The 18,720-nt window shown below is 42.9% G+C and overlaps 1 protein-coding gene across 2 annotated transcripts; it reads right to left on the bottom strand.

The window, feature by feature from the left end:
- Window positions 1–2,123: 2,123 nt before the first annotated feature.
- Window positions 2,124–18,308, bottom strand: LOC136407693 (L-threonine 3-dehydrogenase, mitochondrial). 2 transcript variants are annotated; one of them, XM_066388041.1, is made up of 10 exons: window positions 18,167–18,291; window positions 17,089–17,193; window positions 11,827–12,029; window positions 10,211–10,253; window positions 9,478–9,548; window positions 8,553–8,702; window positions 8,282–8,454; window positions 7,180–7,270; window positions 4,974–5,243; window positions 2,124–3,762 (listed from the first exon to the last, which is right to left on the bottom strand). In XM_066388041.1, exons 3-10 carry the CDS (start codon window positions 12,011–12,013, stop codon window positions 3,623–3,625), a joined length of 1,125 nt encoding a protein of 374 aa, XP_066244138.1. In that variant the 5' UTR covers window positions 12,014–12,029; window positions 17,089–17,193; window positions 18,167–18,291; the 3' UTR covers window positions 2,124–3,622. The 2 variants fall into 2 exon arrangements, with proteins under 2 accessions (XP_066244138.1, XP_066244128.1); XM_066388031.1 differs by lacking the exon at window positions 17,089–17,193 and having other exon boundaries at window positions 18,167–18,308.
- Window positions 18,309–18,720: the final 412 nt, after the last annotated feature.

The following is an 18,720-nucleotide window of genomic DNA, read 5'->3' on the forward strand; positions in this document are numbered from 1 at the left end:
ATAGGAATTTTTATTTTTTATTTTTTTAAAATCTATTAATTTTTTTTTTTTTTTTGGTGGCAGACAGTCAGAGAGGGACAGACAGACAGGACGGAGAGAGATGAGAAATATCAATTCTTCCTTGCGGTTACTTAGTTGTTCACTGATTGATTTCTCATATGTGCCTTGACCGGGGGTGGGTGGGCTACAGGAGACTGAGTAGCCCCTTGCTCAAGCCAGTGACCTTGGACTCAAGCTGGTGAGCTTTGCTCAAACCCAATAAACCTGCGCTCAAGCTGGCGACCTCAAGGTCTCGAACCCAGGTCCTCCGTGTCCCAATCCGATACTCTATCCACTGAGCCACCGCCTGGTCAGGCTCAATAGGAATTTGACTACATAAAATTAAGAGGCAAATAAAGTGTTTATATCCATTGACCTAGTAATAACACTTCTGGGCTTGTAAGTAAAGCAATTAAATAATGGACTGATTACCTAATTATGATCATCTATTCAATGATTATGCAGCGCTGTTTAAATGGTAAATATTAAAACTACATTTAAGTTACTTATAACACATCTGAGAAGAATGGATAGAAAAACTTGACAATTTTGTCTTAACACTATTTTTTATGGTTAAAAAGTTAAAATCCATTGATTTGGTTTAGAGAAAAAGAGAAAACTTTTTTCATTATTATTATTTTTTTTTTCAGTGAGACGAGAGGAGGTAAAGAGACTCCCGCATGTGCCCAGAATGGCATCCACCCAGCAAGCCTACTAGGGAGCACTGCTCTACCCATCTAGGGTTGCTCCATTGCTCTGAAACTGAGCTCTTCTTAGCACCTGAGGCGGAGGCCATGGAGCCATCTTCAGTGCCCAAGGCCAACTTGCTCCAATGGAGCCTTGGCTGCAGGAGGGGAAGAGATAAGATATATATATTATATATATATGGAGAGAGAGAGAGAAAGAGAGAGGTGAGAGGGGGAGGGGTAGAGAACCAATGGGCACTTCTCCTGTGTACCCTGACCAGGAATCAAACCCAGGACATCTACATGCTGGGCCAACAAAATTTTTTTTCATTATATATCTTTTAGTTGTTTAAATTCTTAATAAAAACATTTTTAATGTTTTTCTAAGACATTCATACCCTTACCATAAAATACAATAACAAATTGTCAATCTGGCCTAAGCAACTGTTAGCATACACCACCATCTACAGTAAGTGTCCAAAGCAGTGTGATAATATTTGTGGCCCAAGGACTGTTTCTCGATTTTAAACAGTAATCTTGCAGGCAGCCATTAGGCTGTGCTGTTCTGTGGGACGGCACAACGGCACACCAGGGTACTGCAACTCAGAAAACACATTAGCAGAATAACCACATTGGTGGTCTGTGGAAATCTTCAGGATGAAAAGCATCAGAGCAAAGTCAACCTTTGTATTCTTCCTTTTCTTATTTCAAATTAAAAAAATAATTTTGTGGTTAAACTCACACTTTCCCCTTCTTCAGATCATTTCTAAATTAACCATGAAAACCATTTCTCCCAAGAAAGGAAATCTTTTTATAGTAAAATGTGGAGTCATCTCCTGGGATCCCAAAATGTGCACCAGATAGAAAGTGTTTAGATAGAAAGGGCAGCTCCAATTTTAGTCTTAATTAGAATGCAAGGATGTCAGTGAGTAAGAATCATCCTTATAATTCAGAGCTTTCATTGTTCCTTTATGCTCCTTTGAGGTTCTCCTGGAAGTGTACTTATAGACTCATAAAATCTATAGCCATTTCAGAACAAATCTCTCCAAAGGGCTCCAATTACAAGGTCACCCAAGGAACCTGGTGGAAATACTAGAAGGGTAGAGTCTAAGGGGAACAGTCACTCAAGGCAGTTGCTTCTTCCCTTCCCATGGAAAAAATCAATTTATATTCCTTTATGATACCTGGGAATAAATTAAGAGAGCTTAAGATTTGTTTTTCAAACTGTGAACACTAAGAAATAAGTGAGCTTCAAAATCCCATTATTTACACAAATATTCATAATAGCATATTCATAACAAACAAGTGCAAACAACTAAATGTCCCTCAACTAATGTATGGACAAACAAAAAATGTGGTATATATCCATTCAATGGAATACTATTTAGCGATGAAATGGAATGCTGATACATGTTACAACTTGGATGAACCTTAAAAACATTGTTAAATTTAAAAAGCCACTCACAAAAAAATCACATATTGTGTGACTCCACTTACATGAAATGTCCAGAACAGGCAAATCTACAGACACTACAGCACAAGTATTAAATAATTCAAATATCTACAAGGTCTCCAGTTGAAAGTAAAATAGGTTTTTAAAATATTTTATTATTTATTGATTTTAGAGAAAGAGGGAAATAAACACTTATTTATGCATTCATTGCTGACTTGTAATGTGCCCTGACCAGTGATTAAACCCACAACCTTGAGCTACCTGGCCAAGGACAAAAGTTAAACAGGTTTTAAATCCAGTTATGCCTCAAAAAATAATAATAATAATAATCACATCAACCTAGCAGTTAAAAATTCCAAATACACAGCATTGTCACTAACCATACAATATAAATGCCTTTTAATCCTCAACAGCTGTTGTCCAATATACCTATGATTCATTTATGCAGTTTCACTTTCCAGTTATTTCACATGTAGCAGATCCTGAGGTAGCTGGAAAAAAGTAAATCTGTATATATTTATATAGTAATAGCTTCAGAGGGTTTAGAGTAGCTCTTCTGAAGCCTCAATCTAAGAGTATATACAAAAAGGCTTTGATAAGAAAGTTCTCTTTAGAAAATAGTGTTTGGAATTGGTCTAAACTAGTGGGCCAGAGCTGGATAAGCCAACCAGCAGTATTTTGAGATTCATATCCCCATTTATTGAGTCAACCTCAAGGGGTGACCCCAGAAACCTACATATTTAGACAAGCTTCTCTGGGGGACAGACATTACCAGGTAAAGAATTATACTCTTGCTAATTACCTCTTAGCTCACTAACAGGAAGGCAACAAAAATAAGAGATGCTACCCTTCACTAGTTACAACATCTTTGCTATCCTTAAGTTTCTACAGATATACCTTCTTATAGAAAAATAAATGAGAATTGATAATTTTTGAAGAAGTATTAAAATCATTTGAATATTATGAACATTGAATTAATAAATATACCAAAAAATATGTTTTATGTTTAGATATAAAAGAGTCTTTTTAAATTAGATCATCTTTGATAGTCTCTAAAATGTAATCTTTGGTCTCTACTCAAGAGAATAATAGAGGCTTAGAAATGATATTTAAATTGAATTTAATTATACACAAACGTCACATACAACCACCTTCCCAGAAATAGTCACTTCATCTTAATTAAGAAAATGTAAACTATTATGACTTAAGCCTTCATTCTGTGGTATGTGTTTGGACAGGTTTGGGCAAACAGCAAAGATTTAGAAGTCCTACCACCAAACCAATAGCATTTTGAAAATGCTCAAGATAACTTGATTCTCCATCCAGCAGTTCAATATGAGCTGTCACAATTTAGTCCAATTAGGCTTTCTGGATAATTTAGGTTCCTACATGTCTATGACCTCGAGAGCTGTCCAGTATTCATGAAGTCTTCCTTCTGCATCCTTCAGTTAGCTCGGGCAACTCGACTATCAGAACCATGGAAGTTCAACATTGTTGTCACCAGCTCTGGCAGGTCAAAATCATGCTTCCATCCCCAGTCCTTTCGAGCATTGCTGTCATCAAAGTTCATTGGCCAACTATCCGCTAGGAAAAGATATGAAAGAGTAGCTTAAGTTTTTCAGACTCCAGAGCTGCAAAAATATCTAGAAGTCTTTATACAAAGGTCTATCATACAAGGTACCGCAAAAGAAACTCCCTCTTTGAAACTCTCCCTTTGAGTGGACCAGAGCAGCTACACTGCTCACAAATATTAGGGTATATTGCAAAATAAATATGAAGCGATTAAAAAAAGCAGCATTTGCCTGGCCAGGCAGTGGCGCAGTGGATAGAGTGTTGGACTGGGATGCCGAGGACCCAGGTTCGAGACCCCGAGGTTGCCAGCTTGAGTACGGGCTCATCTGGCTTGAGCAAAATAAAAAAATGCTCACCAGCCAGCTTAGACCCAAGGTCACTGGCTCAAGCAAGGGGTTACTCGGTCTGCTGAAGGCCCATGGTCAAGGCACATATGAGAAAGCAATCAATGAACAACTAAAGTGTCGCAACGAAAAACTGATGATTGGTGCTTCTCATCTCTCTCCGTTCCTGTCAGTCTGTCCCTATCTATCCCTCTCTCTGACTCTCTCTCTCTCTCTTTCCCTGTAAAGAAAAAATTAAAAATAAATAAATAAATAAAGCATTTGATATGTTACTTGCTATTCAATCAGGATAATTGAGTTTGCATTTCATCTGCATAATCGAACAACTTGTTGTTTGCTTTTCTGAGGTTGTTTAATAATAAAAAAAAAATCAAATGCTTCTCTTTTTATCATATTCATTTTGAAATATCCCCTAATTTTTGTGAGCAGTATATTATGCACATATACAGTCACCCTCTTAGATCAGAGCAGATTGTACGTATTACACATCTACATTGGACACTGAGTTGTGGCACACTATTAAAATCTCACGCAAACTTGTAAGGGGTGCTCAGGGCCACAGAGTGGCACAGTCACATCATTTGAAAACCCAGGGCTGCTATCATACTATGTCTGCTTGTTCTATGCTGAAATTGTAAAATGGTGAAATGCTGACAAGCTGTTGATTTGGAATGAAACTACTCCACCCACTTTCGATATCATTTCCCCAAACTGCAGCCTCTGTGGGCTTTGGCTCAACAGCAACTTCTCCAGAATATGTCAGGACTCTCAGGGAGGCTCCATGCTCTACTTATCCTCCACGGTTTATGTCCCCAAGAGACACACAGTGCAGAACGAAGCTTAGTTTTAGCATTAAGGGGTGTGCAATGATGTCCCAACCTATGGCCTGTCGAACAGAATCCACGTTGTACGTGATCTGAAATTCCGGTATGTGCTTGAGAACCTCCTGGGCCAGTTCGTCCGGGGAGAAGCTCATGGCATTGACGTTGTAGGTTCTCATGGAGAGGGACTCTGCGGCGGCCTCCATGACTTCCAGGGTAGCCCTGAGGCAGTCATCAATGTACATCATTGGGAGCCTCGTGCTGGGTTTCAGGTTGCACTCAAATTTGCCATTCTTCACGGCATCGTGGAAAATCTGGACTGCGTAGTCTGAAAGAGAATCCTGTCTGTGGGTCTTCTTAGAATGAAATCACAAAAGAGCCTCTTGAATTAAGGCAGTCATTCTCAAATCAAGTATTAGTCTCAGAGCCACTTAATGCTCTTAAAAATGAGGACTCCCCCCCCAAAGAGGTTTCATTAATGTGAAGTCTATCAGTATTTCATATATCAATGCTATATCAGAAATTAACTGAGAAATTTTTTTAAATATTAAATTTTAAAATGACAAACCACAATATACATTCATAGGTATAACATTTTATATGAAAAAGAATGTATTTCCCAAACAAAAAAAAACTTAGTGAGAAGAACGGCATGTTTTGTGTTCTGAAAACCTCCTTCCTGTCTAGCTTAACAGAAGACAACTGAAGTCCCCCATCTGCGCCTGCATTCAGTTGCCACGTCATCACACACCTTGCAGCCTCTGAAGAGCTCCACAGTGCACTTGTCAAGGAGACTGAAACAGGTGAACAGTGTCTTAGTATTCATATGAAAATAGTTTTGACCTTATAGACCCCCTGAAAGGATCTCAAGGATGCCCAGGGCTTCCCAGTGCATACTGGTAGAAGCATCACACTAAGGTGAAAGCTTTTCAAAAGTAACAAAAACCAAAGCCTCTTTTAAAATCCCTAGAGCAGGGGTCTCAAACTCAACTCAGCATGTGGGCCGCAGAGCAAGATCACAGCCGTTCGGCGGGCCGCACTAGGTCTACAAAAGGCAACTGTTACGCAACATTTTTCAGTGTCACAAAAGGACCAGAAACTGTAGTTCGTGGATTAGTCTGCGGGCCACACAAAATTGTTCGGCGGGCCGTGAGTTTGAGACCCCTGCCCTAGAGTTTGTTGTAACTCTTATATTGCGTCTCAGGACCCCTCATAGGGGAAGGATTTCTATATAGGAGTTAGCAAATATGCATGCTTGTGTCCAAATTAGTAATAAGAACAATAATAATGATTATGTTCCTTTTAAATATGCAATGCAGAGTCCATTTTAACAGAGCTGTCTATGGTAAGAAATGAAGCCTGGGCCCTGGTCAGTTGGCTCAGTGGTTGAGCGTTGGCCTGGCTGTGGATATCCCAGGTTCAATTCCCAGTAAGGGCACACAGAAAAACCCATCTGCTTCTCCATTCCTACCCCTCTCGCTTTTCTCTCTCTCTCTTCCCGTCCTGCAGCAAAGGCTCGATTAGAGCAGCGGTTCTCAACCTGTGGGTCGCAACCCCGGCGGGGGTCGAACGACCAAAACACAGGGGTCACCTAAAGCCATCGGAAATAATATTTTATTTAAAAATGTATTGTATAATAAATATGTATTTTCCGATGGCTTTAGGAGACCCCTGTGTTTTGGTCGTTCGACCCCCGCCGGGGTCGCAACCCACAGGTTGAGAACTACTGGATTAGAGCAAGTTGGCCCCTGGGCAAGATGGTACTGAGGATGGCACCATGGCCTCCACCTCAGGTGCTAAAAAATGGCTCCGGTTACAATGGAGCAAGGGCCCCAGAGGGGCAGAGCATCGCCCCTAGTAGACTTGCCGGGTGGATCCTGGTCTGGGTGCATGTGGGGGTCTGTCTCTGCCTTCCCTCCTCTCATTAGATGAAAAAAAAAGAAAAGAAGCCCGTAACCAAAGAAAGAGGCTATCTCTGACTTGGTGTCTTCCTGCACTGTGGGTAATAAAAATTTGTTCTCAAATATTATCTGTTTGATTCCAGCACTGTGCACCCACTGGCCAATCCTGAGCTGGATTTCCAATACCAGCTTAGCAAGGGTAAGTCAATAGGGTTTAGTGAGCTTCTCAGATCCACTTTCTGGAGAGGATGCAGAAACTCCAGTCGGCGCACAGCTAAAAGGACAGCAGATCCATCACCACCATTCCCTATCTTACATACCAGAAAGCTGATCTCACAGACAGAAGAAACAGAAAACATTTACCTGTTGTTCCTCCACCAGGTTGGGAATCAGCTGAAATGATGCCAGGATATCTCAGGCATCGGAAATCTAACCCATACCGGTAATGGTAATACTACAAAAAAGAAAACTTACTTTAAAAAGAATCTTTTAAATCAGAAAGAGCAATACAAAGAAATAACAACCTTTTCCTGAAATACCATCTCATGTGATTATATTAAAATTCTCCTTAAGGAAAAGAAGACTCTAGAATTTCTGAAACACTCATTTCTCTTTAATAAATAACCCTTCAGTTTTTAATCTTCAAAGAACCACCATTCTGGGGATACATCAACATAGTAAATAATAAACTAGCCCACAGTGGGAATTTCCAACCTTTTTTGGAAGGGGGTCCCTCTGCTCATTAGCCTACACAATTCTCCACAAGCAGGTCCCTGCAATGCAACATGGGAAAGAGGACCCCTCCTGCAGCCATAGTTCAATTGGTTCAAGCACATCAGCCCCGGGCACTGAGGATAGCTCAGTGAATTCTCCACATCAGGCACTAAAAATAGTTCAGTTTTGAGCATGGCCCCAGATGGGAGTTGTCAGTGGATCCCCGTTGGGGCACATGCTGAAGTCTGTCTCTCTATCTCCCCTCCTCTCATTTGGAAAAGGTAAAAAAAAGGAAAGAGGACAGGGGGGGACACTGAGTGACCAGAGAGCAATGACTGTGACATATCAGCTGCTGAAGGATCGAACACCGAACACCAACTAAAATTTGCTATAGAATTATGAAGACAAAGAGTACAAAAAAAAAAAAAAAGGTGTTTAAAGTTTTCCATAATATAAACTTTTAAAGTTACAACCAATAACTACCAATAATGGGAGAAAAATGAAGCAAATAAAACAGGAAGCAAACAGCACTCGAGAGGCCTCTAGGAAGTATAGAATGGTAACATATGGCTGAGGGCTGAGAAGTTTTTCTGGAGCCACCTGTACCTGCCGCTTGGCAAACAATCAGTTTATGAGCATTTCTGCGGGCTGGGGTGGGGAAAGAAGAAGTCCCACCAAGGATAATCAGTAGGTATTTGATGCAAAAGAATAGAAAAGGAAACACTGAGTCATATTGGCAAGCCATGCGTACTTCTCCCATGAGCTCTGCATGGACCTTGGACACCCCGTAGATCGTCCTGGGTCTCTGAGTGCAGAGATCGGGGGTTGGGTTCCGGGGAGAAGTAGGTCCGAAAGCTCCAATCGTGCTGGGCACAAACAATCTCAAATTGTGTTCCGTGGCAACATCCAGAATGTTGTGCAATCCTAAAGCCAACAGACAGGATCACAATCTGAAAAATCTCTTACTGAAGAACTGGAAAAATTGACAAACAGGTCATCTGGGGCAAGATTCAGAGACTTACCTGTGATATTTACAGCTCTTGCCAAGGATACATTTGCTTCTCCAACTGCACTGAGCAAAGCGCTATAATGAACCAACCAGGTGATGCGGTGGTTTACCACAGTCTCTCGAAGATGTTTGTAATCCAAAATGTCAGAATAAATAAATGGGCCTATAAGGAACATGGTGAAACCACAAAGTGACAAAGTTTGGAGTCTGAAAAGTTAAAGGGCCCTCCCCCCCCCATCTTGTGAATTCTATTAGTACCAATTTGGTACCTGAACCATTTGGACACTATTCAGCATTTCTTATGCAAAAACACCAATTACAACCACCTCTCAGTTGAAAATAGCAAATGCTTATACAGGACTTAGACTTGCAGGCACTGTTCTAAAGGCTTTCTGTATATTTAGCTCTTCCACGGCCTTTGAGGCAGATACATTCTTTTTAAGTTTATTTTATTGATTTTAGAGAGAGAAGAAGGGAGAGAGAGAGTCAGACACAGAGACAGGGATTTCTCTGAGTGCAGAGATCTGTTCCTCTATGTGCCCTGATCCGGGATAGAACCAGCAACCTTTGTGCTTCGGGATGATTCTCTAACTAACCAAGCTATCTAGCCAGGGCGGAGGCAGATACATTTTACTAACAAGGAAATTGAGGCATAGAGTAGTTAAGAACATTCCAAGTATCAAACAGAGAGTAAGTGGAAGAAATATGGTCACAATCAGGCAGCTGGCTCCAGTCTGCACTGTTAACACACCAACCCTACACACAAAGTTGCATATTTTTAAAGGGAGAGAGAAATGGGTTTAAAAACCAAAACAAAACATCATGATGTAGAACAGCCTGGTTAAGAGCTGTTGTTCACACTGACTCCGTGAGCTGCTCCTCTAATTGCACATTGGAAATTAAAGATAAAAACAGAAGCAAGGCTAATGATCTCTTACCACTATGGAACACGTGATCAGAGGGTTTCCTTATGTCAGACAAAATCACACTGTCCTTCCCAAATCGCTTCCTGAAGAGAAAATCAATGCACATGACTTGGTACACCTACAGTATAATTGGTTATAGGAAAATAATCTTTCAAATAGGAAATGATAATTTCCTGTCAGCCTCCAAATCCTTTTTTCATGTCTTTTCTCCCTCTCCTTCCCAATCCCACACACCTTCCGTTCCGACCACACACAGGCCTCCCTCCACCTTTTCACGACCCCATCTTCTGTCCCTACTCTCATCCCATTATCCTCCCTATAAGTCTACACTGTACCCCCCAATTTTTACCTCTCCTTCCTCATCTCTTCTGGCTCTTAACCTTTCAACCCACTCTCTCCAAATCCCATGATGCTATTCCTTGTCAGTTTCTACACACACTTTCCTCTGCTCCCAAACATCTAAAGATCAAGTGACTCATTTGGAGTTACGTGTCTTACTCCGTCTACTGAGAAGAGAGGGGGCAAAGGACAAGTGTGGGAGACGCTGAGTCAGAGATCTGCCACAGTGTCTACGCTATTAAGAGGCAAAATGAAATGTCCTCTCAACAGCCCCTTTAGATATGGCATCTTAAAAATAGTTAGGGGCAAGAGAAGAGAGAGAGTCTTAAATGGTTAAATGGTGCCAAAGACAAACTTGCCATACTGAAGAACTCAGATTTTAAATTTCAACTTTCAGGGCTCTTACCTCAAAAAGTTAGCAAGCCCCACTCCAAGCTGGCCAAGACCCCCTAGATAAAGGGGAAAGAAAAGTAAAACTTTAATCCAAACCTAACCAATGTGATTATTCCCAGAATGTAATTATGGAATACTATATTTATAATCTTAGCTAATTAGGTAAAGCCCCAGGCTGGCCTGATAGAACTGAATTACCTCCTCCAAGTAAGGACAGAAATCAATACAGGTAATAATAGTTTCAGAGACTAAGTTCTCTCCAGCACAAAGTGGCTGAAGGGAAGAAAGCATAGGAGGAGAAAAATCACAAGAGAGCCGGACAAACTCCTAGCTCCGGGGGCCAGGAATTCACTCCCAGCCTTGCCTTCATTATTCACTGGGCTCTGAAGCTTGTCTGCTACAGGTGCCAAAATACTCCAAGATAAACATCATAGTCCGTTCTGGGAGGGGCGGGGGGGTTTCCAGAACCACATCCTCATTCAGAACTGGAGATGTGAAAGATGTGAAAGGAGAAAGTGGGGGACAAATGTAGAAGTCATCTGAAAAAAAGGGCCGATAACTGAATCAATAAGGAGGCATTAAAATCGATAAAATGGCATTAAAAATGCCACTGATAGATATGAGAGAGCTGGGAGGCTCAGGACACTGTTGGAGAAACCAAAAATTTCATTTGGCAGAAATGAATGCATCAGGAAGATACAGAAAGTGAGATTTCTTGTAAGCACGGGTTAACATGGGACTAAACCAGGCCCACTGGTGGCCACATGGGCCCTGGAAGATGCTTCGTTAGCGGAGGAATGCAGGACTAAAACAGAAACAACAAGCTGGGCAAATCAGAGAGAAAAGTGCAGAGGGGACCGGACTACACTTGAAACCCATTCAAAACGGGCAAAGAGAAGGAGGCAGTGAAAGACAGACAGACAGACAGACACACACACACTCTCTCTCTCTCTCTCTCTCTGAGGAATGTAATAAGGATCATGACCAAAAGCCAAGGGAAGAAACCCTGGCAAGAAGGAAAGAAAGCATGCCGATCAAATCAGAGGTGGGCTTGGATTGGCTGGAAGTACATGGGAGTGAGGTTTGGCATGAGGCAGGTACAGAATCAGGTGTTGGGTGTACAAGAGGTAAGGAGGACCAGGCAGCAAGTCTGCTGACACTGCGATCTCTGGCAACATGAGACGATGAGGGCGAGCTCCTCCCAGCAGGCCCTGTCTTATCTTCTCCATCTCCAACACGCAAAAGTGCAGCAACTGCTTGGGATGAATGGCACCGAATTTAGGTTGAGGAGTTTGGCCAAGGAAAGATGCTCTTGATTCCAGAAGCCATGCTCTCGCCCCTGCACACTCCCTCTGCATGAGTCTTCTCTCCTGAGCCAATCCTAAGAAGGCAGCGGAACTGAATTCCATGGCAGCTTTTGGGGGGCGGGGGGGGGGGGACCAGGGAAACCAAGAGCTGGTCACGGTGATGTAATAAAGATTCGAGACTTGCAATATTCTGGAGGAAGCCAAGAGTGGAAAAGGTAGCTTCTGATGAATAAATGTTAGTTGATAGCCATGTCAGACATTCCAAAAACAAATACACCAAAGCTGCACAGAAATAAAAAAGTAATCCAGCCACAAACTCAACCTGTAATTAAGACACGTGGCCGGTCTGCTTCAGAGAAGGAGGCAGAGTGGAAGTTGGCATGTGCTGGGATTTGCCAAGGGGAGCTGCCCGGGAACCGGCCGGGCAGGGCAGCCGTCCCACAGGCACAGACGAGGCTCTGCACCATCTGGCCTGCGACTCGCCTCAGCATCGTCCCAACGACTGGCATTTTCTCTTCAAATACCCTGTAAGGAAAGGAGCAGAGCTCATTACGTAACGCTTATTCTCACAAATCCTCATAACATCAAGTCCTGAAGTAATATTAACATGAAGATTTTCAGCTCCCGAGCAAGGCCGTGTTTTATATTCATGAACTGAATGAAAGAGACTGCTGAGTGTGCCAGTCCAGAGGCTACTGGGAGCAGGGCCCTGTGGAAAGGGGATACACCACTCCTCATGCAAAGCGCAGGCACACAAAGGCTGGAGATTTAGAACTGGAATTACAAAATGCTGACATCAACTGGGCTCTAATATCAGCAATGCATGTTACTTTATCTAGAGTCATTCCTAGCAGAAAACACCAAGTCAATAAATTCTGGAGAAGGATTTAACTCTTAACAACTGTAACTGTTATATTACCCTGTCCTTGTACCCTCGGAGAGTACAAACAGGCCCTGTGACACTCAGATGTTCCCTTTAGAATGAACCAGACTAGAAAAGCACATGGTTAGGAGAAAAAGGCCCCCAGCAATATTTAGTAAGATGTGACTAATTTTTTTTTAATGCCATCCCTTTAGAAGGGATCATTCAGAAAAAACAATTTCTCCTTTCTGCCCAGATCATATATAGTATATATATTTCACGTCAATCTGGCTTTAGCGCTGACTGACCATGAAATCAGTTCTAGCCTCAAGAGGTCAAGGTGGTTCAACCACACGTGGACTGAGACTAGACAATGTGTGCAGGGCTTTCACTTCTCCCTTTCCATCCCTAATGACCTAATGACCAGGCAAGCATGTCACAAGAGTAAATCAGAGCCACACAGCTTGCTCTGCTGGTTCTAACACAAACTTCCCACCCTCCAGAGCAAGCCTATTGTACTCTGCACAAGCCCCATGGCCTACACCTCTGTCAGTTGTAAGACATTCAACAGAACTGGCAGATGAACCTTCAGAGCCAACTCTGGTGCCCCACTCCTTTCAAAGAGCTAACCCTTGCCTGACTAGGCGGTGGCGCAGTGGATAGAGCGTCGGACTGGGATGCGGAGGACCCAGGTTCAAGACCCCGAGGTCGCCAGCTTGAGCATGGGCTCATCTGGTTTGAGCAAAGCTCACCAGCTTGGACCCAAGGTCGCTGGCTTGAGCAAGGGGTTACTCGGTCTGCTGAAGGCCCACGGTCAAGGCACATATGAGAAAGCAATCAATGAACATCTAAGGTGTCGCAACGCAAAACTGATGATTGATGCTTCTCATCTCTCTCTGTTCTTGTCTGTCTGTCCCTATCTATCCCTCTCTCTGACTCTCTCTCTCCGTCTCTGTAAAAAAAAAAAAAAAAAAAGAGCTAACCCAGATCTAACCATCCTGTATGGTACATATGAAAGGAGAAAAGGTAACTACAGTTGAAGACATTTCCTGTTTAAGATTTGACTTTAGCCTATTGCCATACTCAATTCAGTGCCTTGAACCGATAACAGTAATTAATACTAAATACCAGAGTTAGCAGCTTTCTTGTCATCCCTAAACTCCAGAAGATAGAAAACGAAAAGGAAATATAATCTTCTGAAAATGTATTCCAATGATCCAGGTATGAATAACCATAGTTTGTCTGTCATTCTTTGAACTAAAAAATGGGAGGGGGGGGGAGTGGCCAATTTAGATCACAACCTAATCACAAACGCTTTACCTCAAGACAGCCATTGTACTCCAACATGGAACAAGTGCCTCATTCACCACAGGGACGCTAGAAGGGTACGTCCTTGGAGGTCAAGATTTAATAAAATTCATCATTTATTCTATATTATAAAGGGCATTCTTAAGTAAAGCTGGCAATGTTCTGTTTAACTCCCTCCCACCTCCCTGGGACATGACAACAGTGTGGTGATTACCAATTCAACATAGTTTATTCCAGAATAAACCCTGAAATTCAAAAATTACTCTACAATGAATACTTTGACCCGACTTGTGTTTGCTGCCCAGCATTCACTAAAAAGACGATTGTTTTGTTGTTTTGATTTGTAAGGCAAAAATACACTTCTGTTAAAATACTAACTCAGTCTTCATGTTCATATTTTTTAATGTGACAAGTTTCTGCATTATTAAAAAGGGGCAGTGAGATGCTTTTTCATCCAAACAAAGCTTTATTGTGTGTTTCTTCAGCTGCTGCAATTTGATAACTTATTCTGTTAGATGCTCCAATAGCTTTCTTTTTCATTTCTAGTTTGGAAAGCTGCAATAAATAATCTTTGGCTTTTAAAGAGCTTGTCATATCTATATTTAAGCCATTCAATTTGTTTTTCTTTAAATGACTCTGAATGGACGGTCTCAATGTTAATGTCAACACAAGTTATTCTAAAAGGTTCTGTAGCCCAAGTCTCATAAGGAAAAATTCTAACATCCATCAAACTGAGGAAAGCATTCATATTTTTCCTTATTTAGTTTTGCTCATTTTTTTGTTTAAATTCCTCCCTCCCTTCCATGAGTCAGGGCACTCTGATATGTCATTTCTCTTTTCATTTGTTCCTAGCATTTATAGATGTGTATGGGATAGCTTTGAGTAGAAAAATTATTCTTCTAATATCCTCCTTTTAAGTCAATAATTATGTTTAAATATAAAAATCTATAAATTAATAAATATTGAAAGAATTATTATACCATTTGAAAATTCAGTAGTTTTTTTTAAAATCAAGACTACAAAGTGTACTTTCTATTCTTTTTCCATATAGACACCAGGAAAACTTAGGAATTTCAAAGTAACAACTTCTTTAAAAAAATGGGGTCAGAGATGACAGCAGGTATAATTGAAGGTAGCTTAGTAAGTGCCCAGTAGAAGTGCTAAGAAGAAACTGAGTTCATCTCTGAAAACGCACATATCTGTACTCTGAGCCTACTACCCTTAGAAGATTCTAAAAGCACACTACACAAGCACACGCTTCATAGCCTTCAGGGGAAAAGCTCATCACAAGTTATGCAGCCTTTGGAAAATGCCACTATACACTTGTGAGAGAAAGAATGAAAAAGGAAAATGGCATCTTATTATTTTAAAAATAGTTTTGACCTCACAGACCTATGCAAGGTCTTAGAGAACCTTGGACCACACTTTGAGAACTGTTCTCAAGTAACACTTGCTTTGCCAAGCTAGTTATTAAATTTATAGAGGGAAACTATCAACGAAGATTCAGTCCCTCCTTAAAGACCAGATGACAGACCACGGACATTCTCTCCCAAACACCTGATTTACTTCAACTGCAAAGGGATGGAAAAGGGCAACACACTCTGCTCCAGAAATAAGCGAACATATCCCTAACCAGGCCTCTCCCAGGTGGCAATTATACAACTTCTCCCATCTCCCGGCTTATGTCCTCCTCCGTATTAACCACAGCAGAACTCTAAGACAGTAGTGACATCACTAATAGGGTGAAGTTGATATAGACTCAGAGCTCAACTGGCTGGAACTGTTAGGATGTGGGGGGTGGCGGTGAAGGCATCATGAGGACAATACCGAGGTCTATAACTTATGCTACAGTAAGGATGGGCTACACGAAGGAGTATGAATGAGTTTGGTTTTAGACTTATTGGTTTCAGGTGCCAGGAGACAACATGGCCGCCTCTTTTTAAAGCTATGAGCTCTGATGAGCCGTTCTTATCAGTGCCTGGTACATGTCAGTATTCACCAAACACTATGTCAAACAGGCAGATGGGAAGGAGAAAAGGAATGTCAGGGGTCTGTCCACAACACAGAAAATAGAAAGTCTCTATTCTCAGAAAACATTACTTCAGTTTGGGGGGGGAGGGGCTTACTTTAATTGTGATTGCTCTGAAGATAGATAATTGTTCCAGGAACAATAAAAAAGCTCCAATTTGAAATATTAAAGACCAAGAAAATAGGCCTTTTCCCTCAGGATGTACCATTAGTTTCCTTTAATGAGCTTTCTGTCCTGTGATCATCCCAAATTTCTAGCTTTAAACCATTCTTAGCCATACAGGTAGTAAATAAGGGTGTATTAAGTAATGTTTCCAGCACATTAAGCATGAAGCTAAAAGTATCCAGCCCCTGATAAATGAATGGATAAAGAAAATATACTATATACATGCAACGGACTATTATTCAGCCTTGAAAAAGGAGATTCTGTCACATGCCACAACATGGATGAACCTTGAGGACATAAATAACACTAAGTGAAATAAGTCAGTCAGAAAATGCCAAATACTGTATATTCCACTCATGAATTATGGGTCACTTAAAGTAGTCAAAAACCGTAGAAACAGGAAGTAGAGCAGGTGGAGAGAAAGCCAAAGGCAGGAGAAGGGGGAAGGGCATTTCAGTGTTTAACTAAATGGCACAGTTTCCGTTTTGCCAGATGAAAAAGTTCTTGAGATCTGCTGCATAACAATGTGAACATACGATTATTGAACTGTATACTTAAAAATGTTAACATGGTAAATTTTGTTATGTGATTGAAACCAATTTGAAATAAAATTTAAATTAGGGGTCTATACATATTGCTGAGAAGCTAGAAAATTCACCTAATGAAGATCAGTGCTGTCCCCAGAGACTTTACAGTTCAATTTGGTGCCTACCAGACCCCAGTCTTGTCCAAACAACTACACTCTTGTCCCACTGAACCCTCAATCAGTTCTTTTTTTCTCCACTTATAAACCCATTGAACCTACTGTTCTCCCACTACCTTTATCTTTTCTGCCAGTCTCAGAGGACACCAGGAATGGTCGGCTGCTCCAAACTCTAATCCTTTCACCTCAAAGTGAGGTTTCCTGCTCTGCACTCACTGAAACTGCTTTCACAAAAGATCAGCTATTGCCTAATTGACAAAAGCTTGCCGGCCCCACTGCCCTCTCTTGCTTCTAAAGGGCATTGCTGTCCAGGATCGCCTTCATTTCCCCTGAGTTCTCCTACCTCTCATTCTGCTTTAAGGACCAAAATGCTTATAAAAACACATTTACAAGGCAATCTCAGCTTTAAACCTTCTACTTCATTAAATAATAAAACATGTGTCCTCTTAATACATAGTAATGACCCAAGAGAAAATCAGGCACCTTATAACTACCCAGGGTTGACAAATATTGATACTTGCTTTCCTGAACTCTTATTTAACCTTCACAGTAATCCTGAAGCTAGGATCGTTTCTCCACTTCAAAGGATGAATTGACCCACCCAAAGTCAGGAAGGTACGAACTATCAAGAGAAGTGGGGAAGGAAACCGGTTCGTTGAGTTTCAAACCCTCTTTCCACCACTCCCACTCTTCTCCCTCAAGAGAAGAGACGCGATCAGGTACCTAAGAGAAAAAACAAAGGGGAAACCCTCGGCTGCTTGCGTAGGGGGCATCTTCCCCTCCACCCTCCGTTCCGTCCAGCGCGGGTTCTCCTCCTTCTCCAGGAGGAGAGTGCTTGTGGGGTTCACGGCCAGGCACTGCACCCCCCTGCTGTGTGAGCCTGCGTTCACTACCTTGCTAAACCTCAAGTTTTTCCATCTTTGGAAAGGAGACAATGATAGGACCACCAAATTCGATTATTGAAAGAATTTAATAAAATCAATCTATGAAAAACATCTAGCAAACTGCTCAATGTGAAGACTCCATTACGAGTTGGTAATGTCTGGACTTACACGGTGGTGGTGATCTGAAAAAATCCCAGAGCTCTAAGCGTGAACTACAGAGGTTCTCAGAAAGAGCGGGCGACAGGAGGGAACCCAAGAAGACGCGGGGACTTGGACCGCACACGGGTCTCTAGCCTCAGCATGACTCTCTAAGGAAGGGGTGTGGGATCCCACTCTTCAAGGAGGGGATGACTAGATAAACGGGTTTTATGAAAACAGCCGCGCCGGCCCCTATTCGCTGGCGGGGGCGCGGGGAGTGGAAGGAGGAGAAAGGACGCCAAAAAGTGGAAGGGACAGGGCATCGCGCCCTGCGGACCCCAGCAGAGCCCCGACGGTCCCCCAGCCCCGACACTCACATCCCTCCCAGCTCTGCGGAGACTGCTGGGGACCCGCGCTCACGCCCGGGAGCACATAGTATGCTGCGCCGCGCCTGGGTCACACCGAACCGGCCAGCCGTGGCTGAGGACCCCGAGACGTAGGCCTCCGCTCCCAAAGAGGGCTCAGCTCCACAGGAGAGCAATCGGGGGAACCTCTGGCCACCTCTGCACTGACCTTTCGATGGAGTCACCCAGAGATGCTGCGCTGCGGCACGCGACCTGGAGCCCCACGAGAGCTGGAGCACCACGTGGCAAGTACCCGAAGCGCCGCGCGCAGAAACCCCATTCGGAGACCGACGCGCCGCACGTTTATCCTCTCGGCGCCCAAAGCCGTCCCCCTACTCCCCTGACGCACCAATCCCCTTCTACGGCCAGGGCCGCCCAGGCGTCGGCGCCAGGTCACCTGGGGGTGGGGCTTGGGGAGGGGAAGCGCGCCTCTTGATACTGGTAACCCTCTCCCTGAGGATCCCTGCGGATTCCTGGCCGCGCGCACCCCTGCCCTCGCTGGCCTCTGCCTGAGACCCACCAAGTGGAGAATTCAGGGACCGCGAGGGGTGCAGTAGAGTCCCGCGCGCAGCGTCTCCCGCACTGGCGCTGCCAGCCTGTCCATCTTCGCATGGGTACCGTCAGGGTGGGAGCAGCTTTGAAAGGGCCTCCCCTAAACGGGAACCCCCCGAGACCCCGCTGGTGTTGGCACTTAGTGTCTCCGTAGTGGACGTGGAAGAACGC

Source organism: Saccopteryx leptura, chromosome 1 (genome assembly GCF_036850995.1).
Source record: "Saccopteryx leptura isolate mSacLep1 chromosome 1, mSacLep1_pri_phased_curated, whole genome shotgun sequence".
NCBI classification, from domain to species: domain Eukaryota; kingdom Metazoa; phylum Chordata; class Mammalia; order Chiroptera; family Emballonuridae; genus Saccopteryx; species Saccopteryx leptura.

Excerpts from the sequence above, each read along its gene's own strand:
- LOC136407693 (XM_066388031.1), bottom strand. The coding sequence starts at position 12,013 with ATGCCAGTCGTTGGGACGATGCTGAGGCGAGTCGCAGGCCAGATGGTG. Across the intron at positions 9,549-10,210 it reads GGGCTTGCTAACTTTTTGAG|GAAGCGATTTGGGAAGGACA; the intron begins GTAAGAGCCCTG and ends TTTTCTCTTCAG. Across the intron at positions 8,455-8,552 it reads AAGAGCTGTAAATATCACAG|GATTGCACAACATTCTGGAT; the intron begins GTAAGTCTCTGA and ends TGTTGGCTTTAG.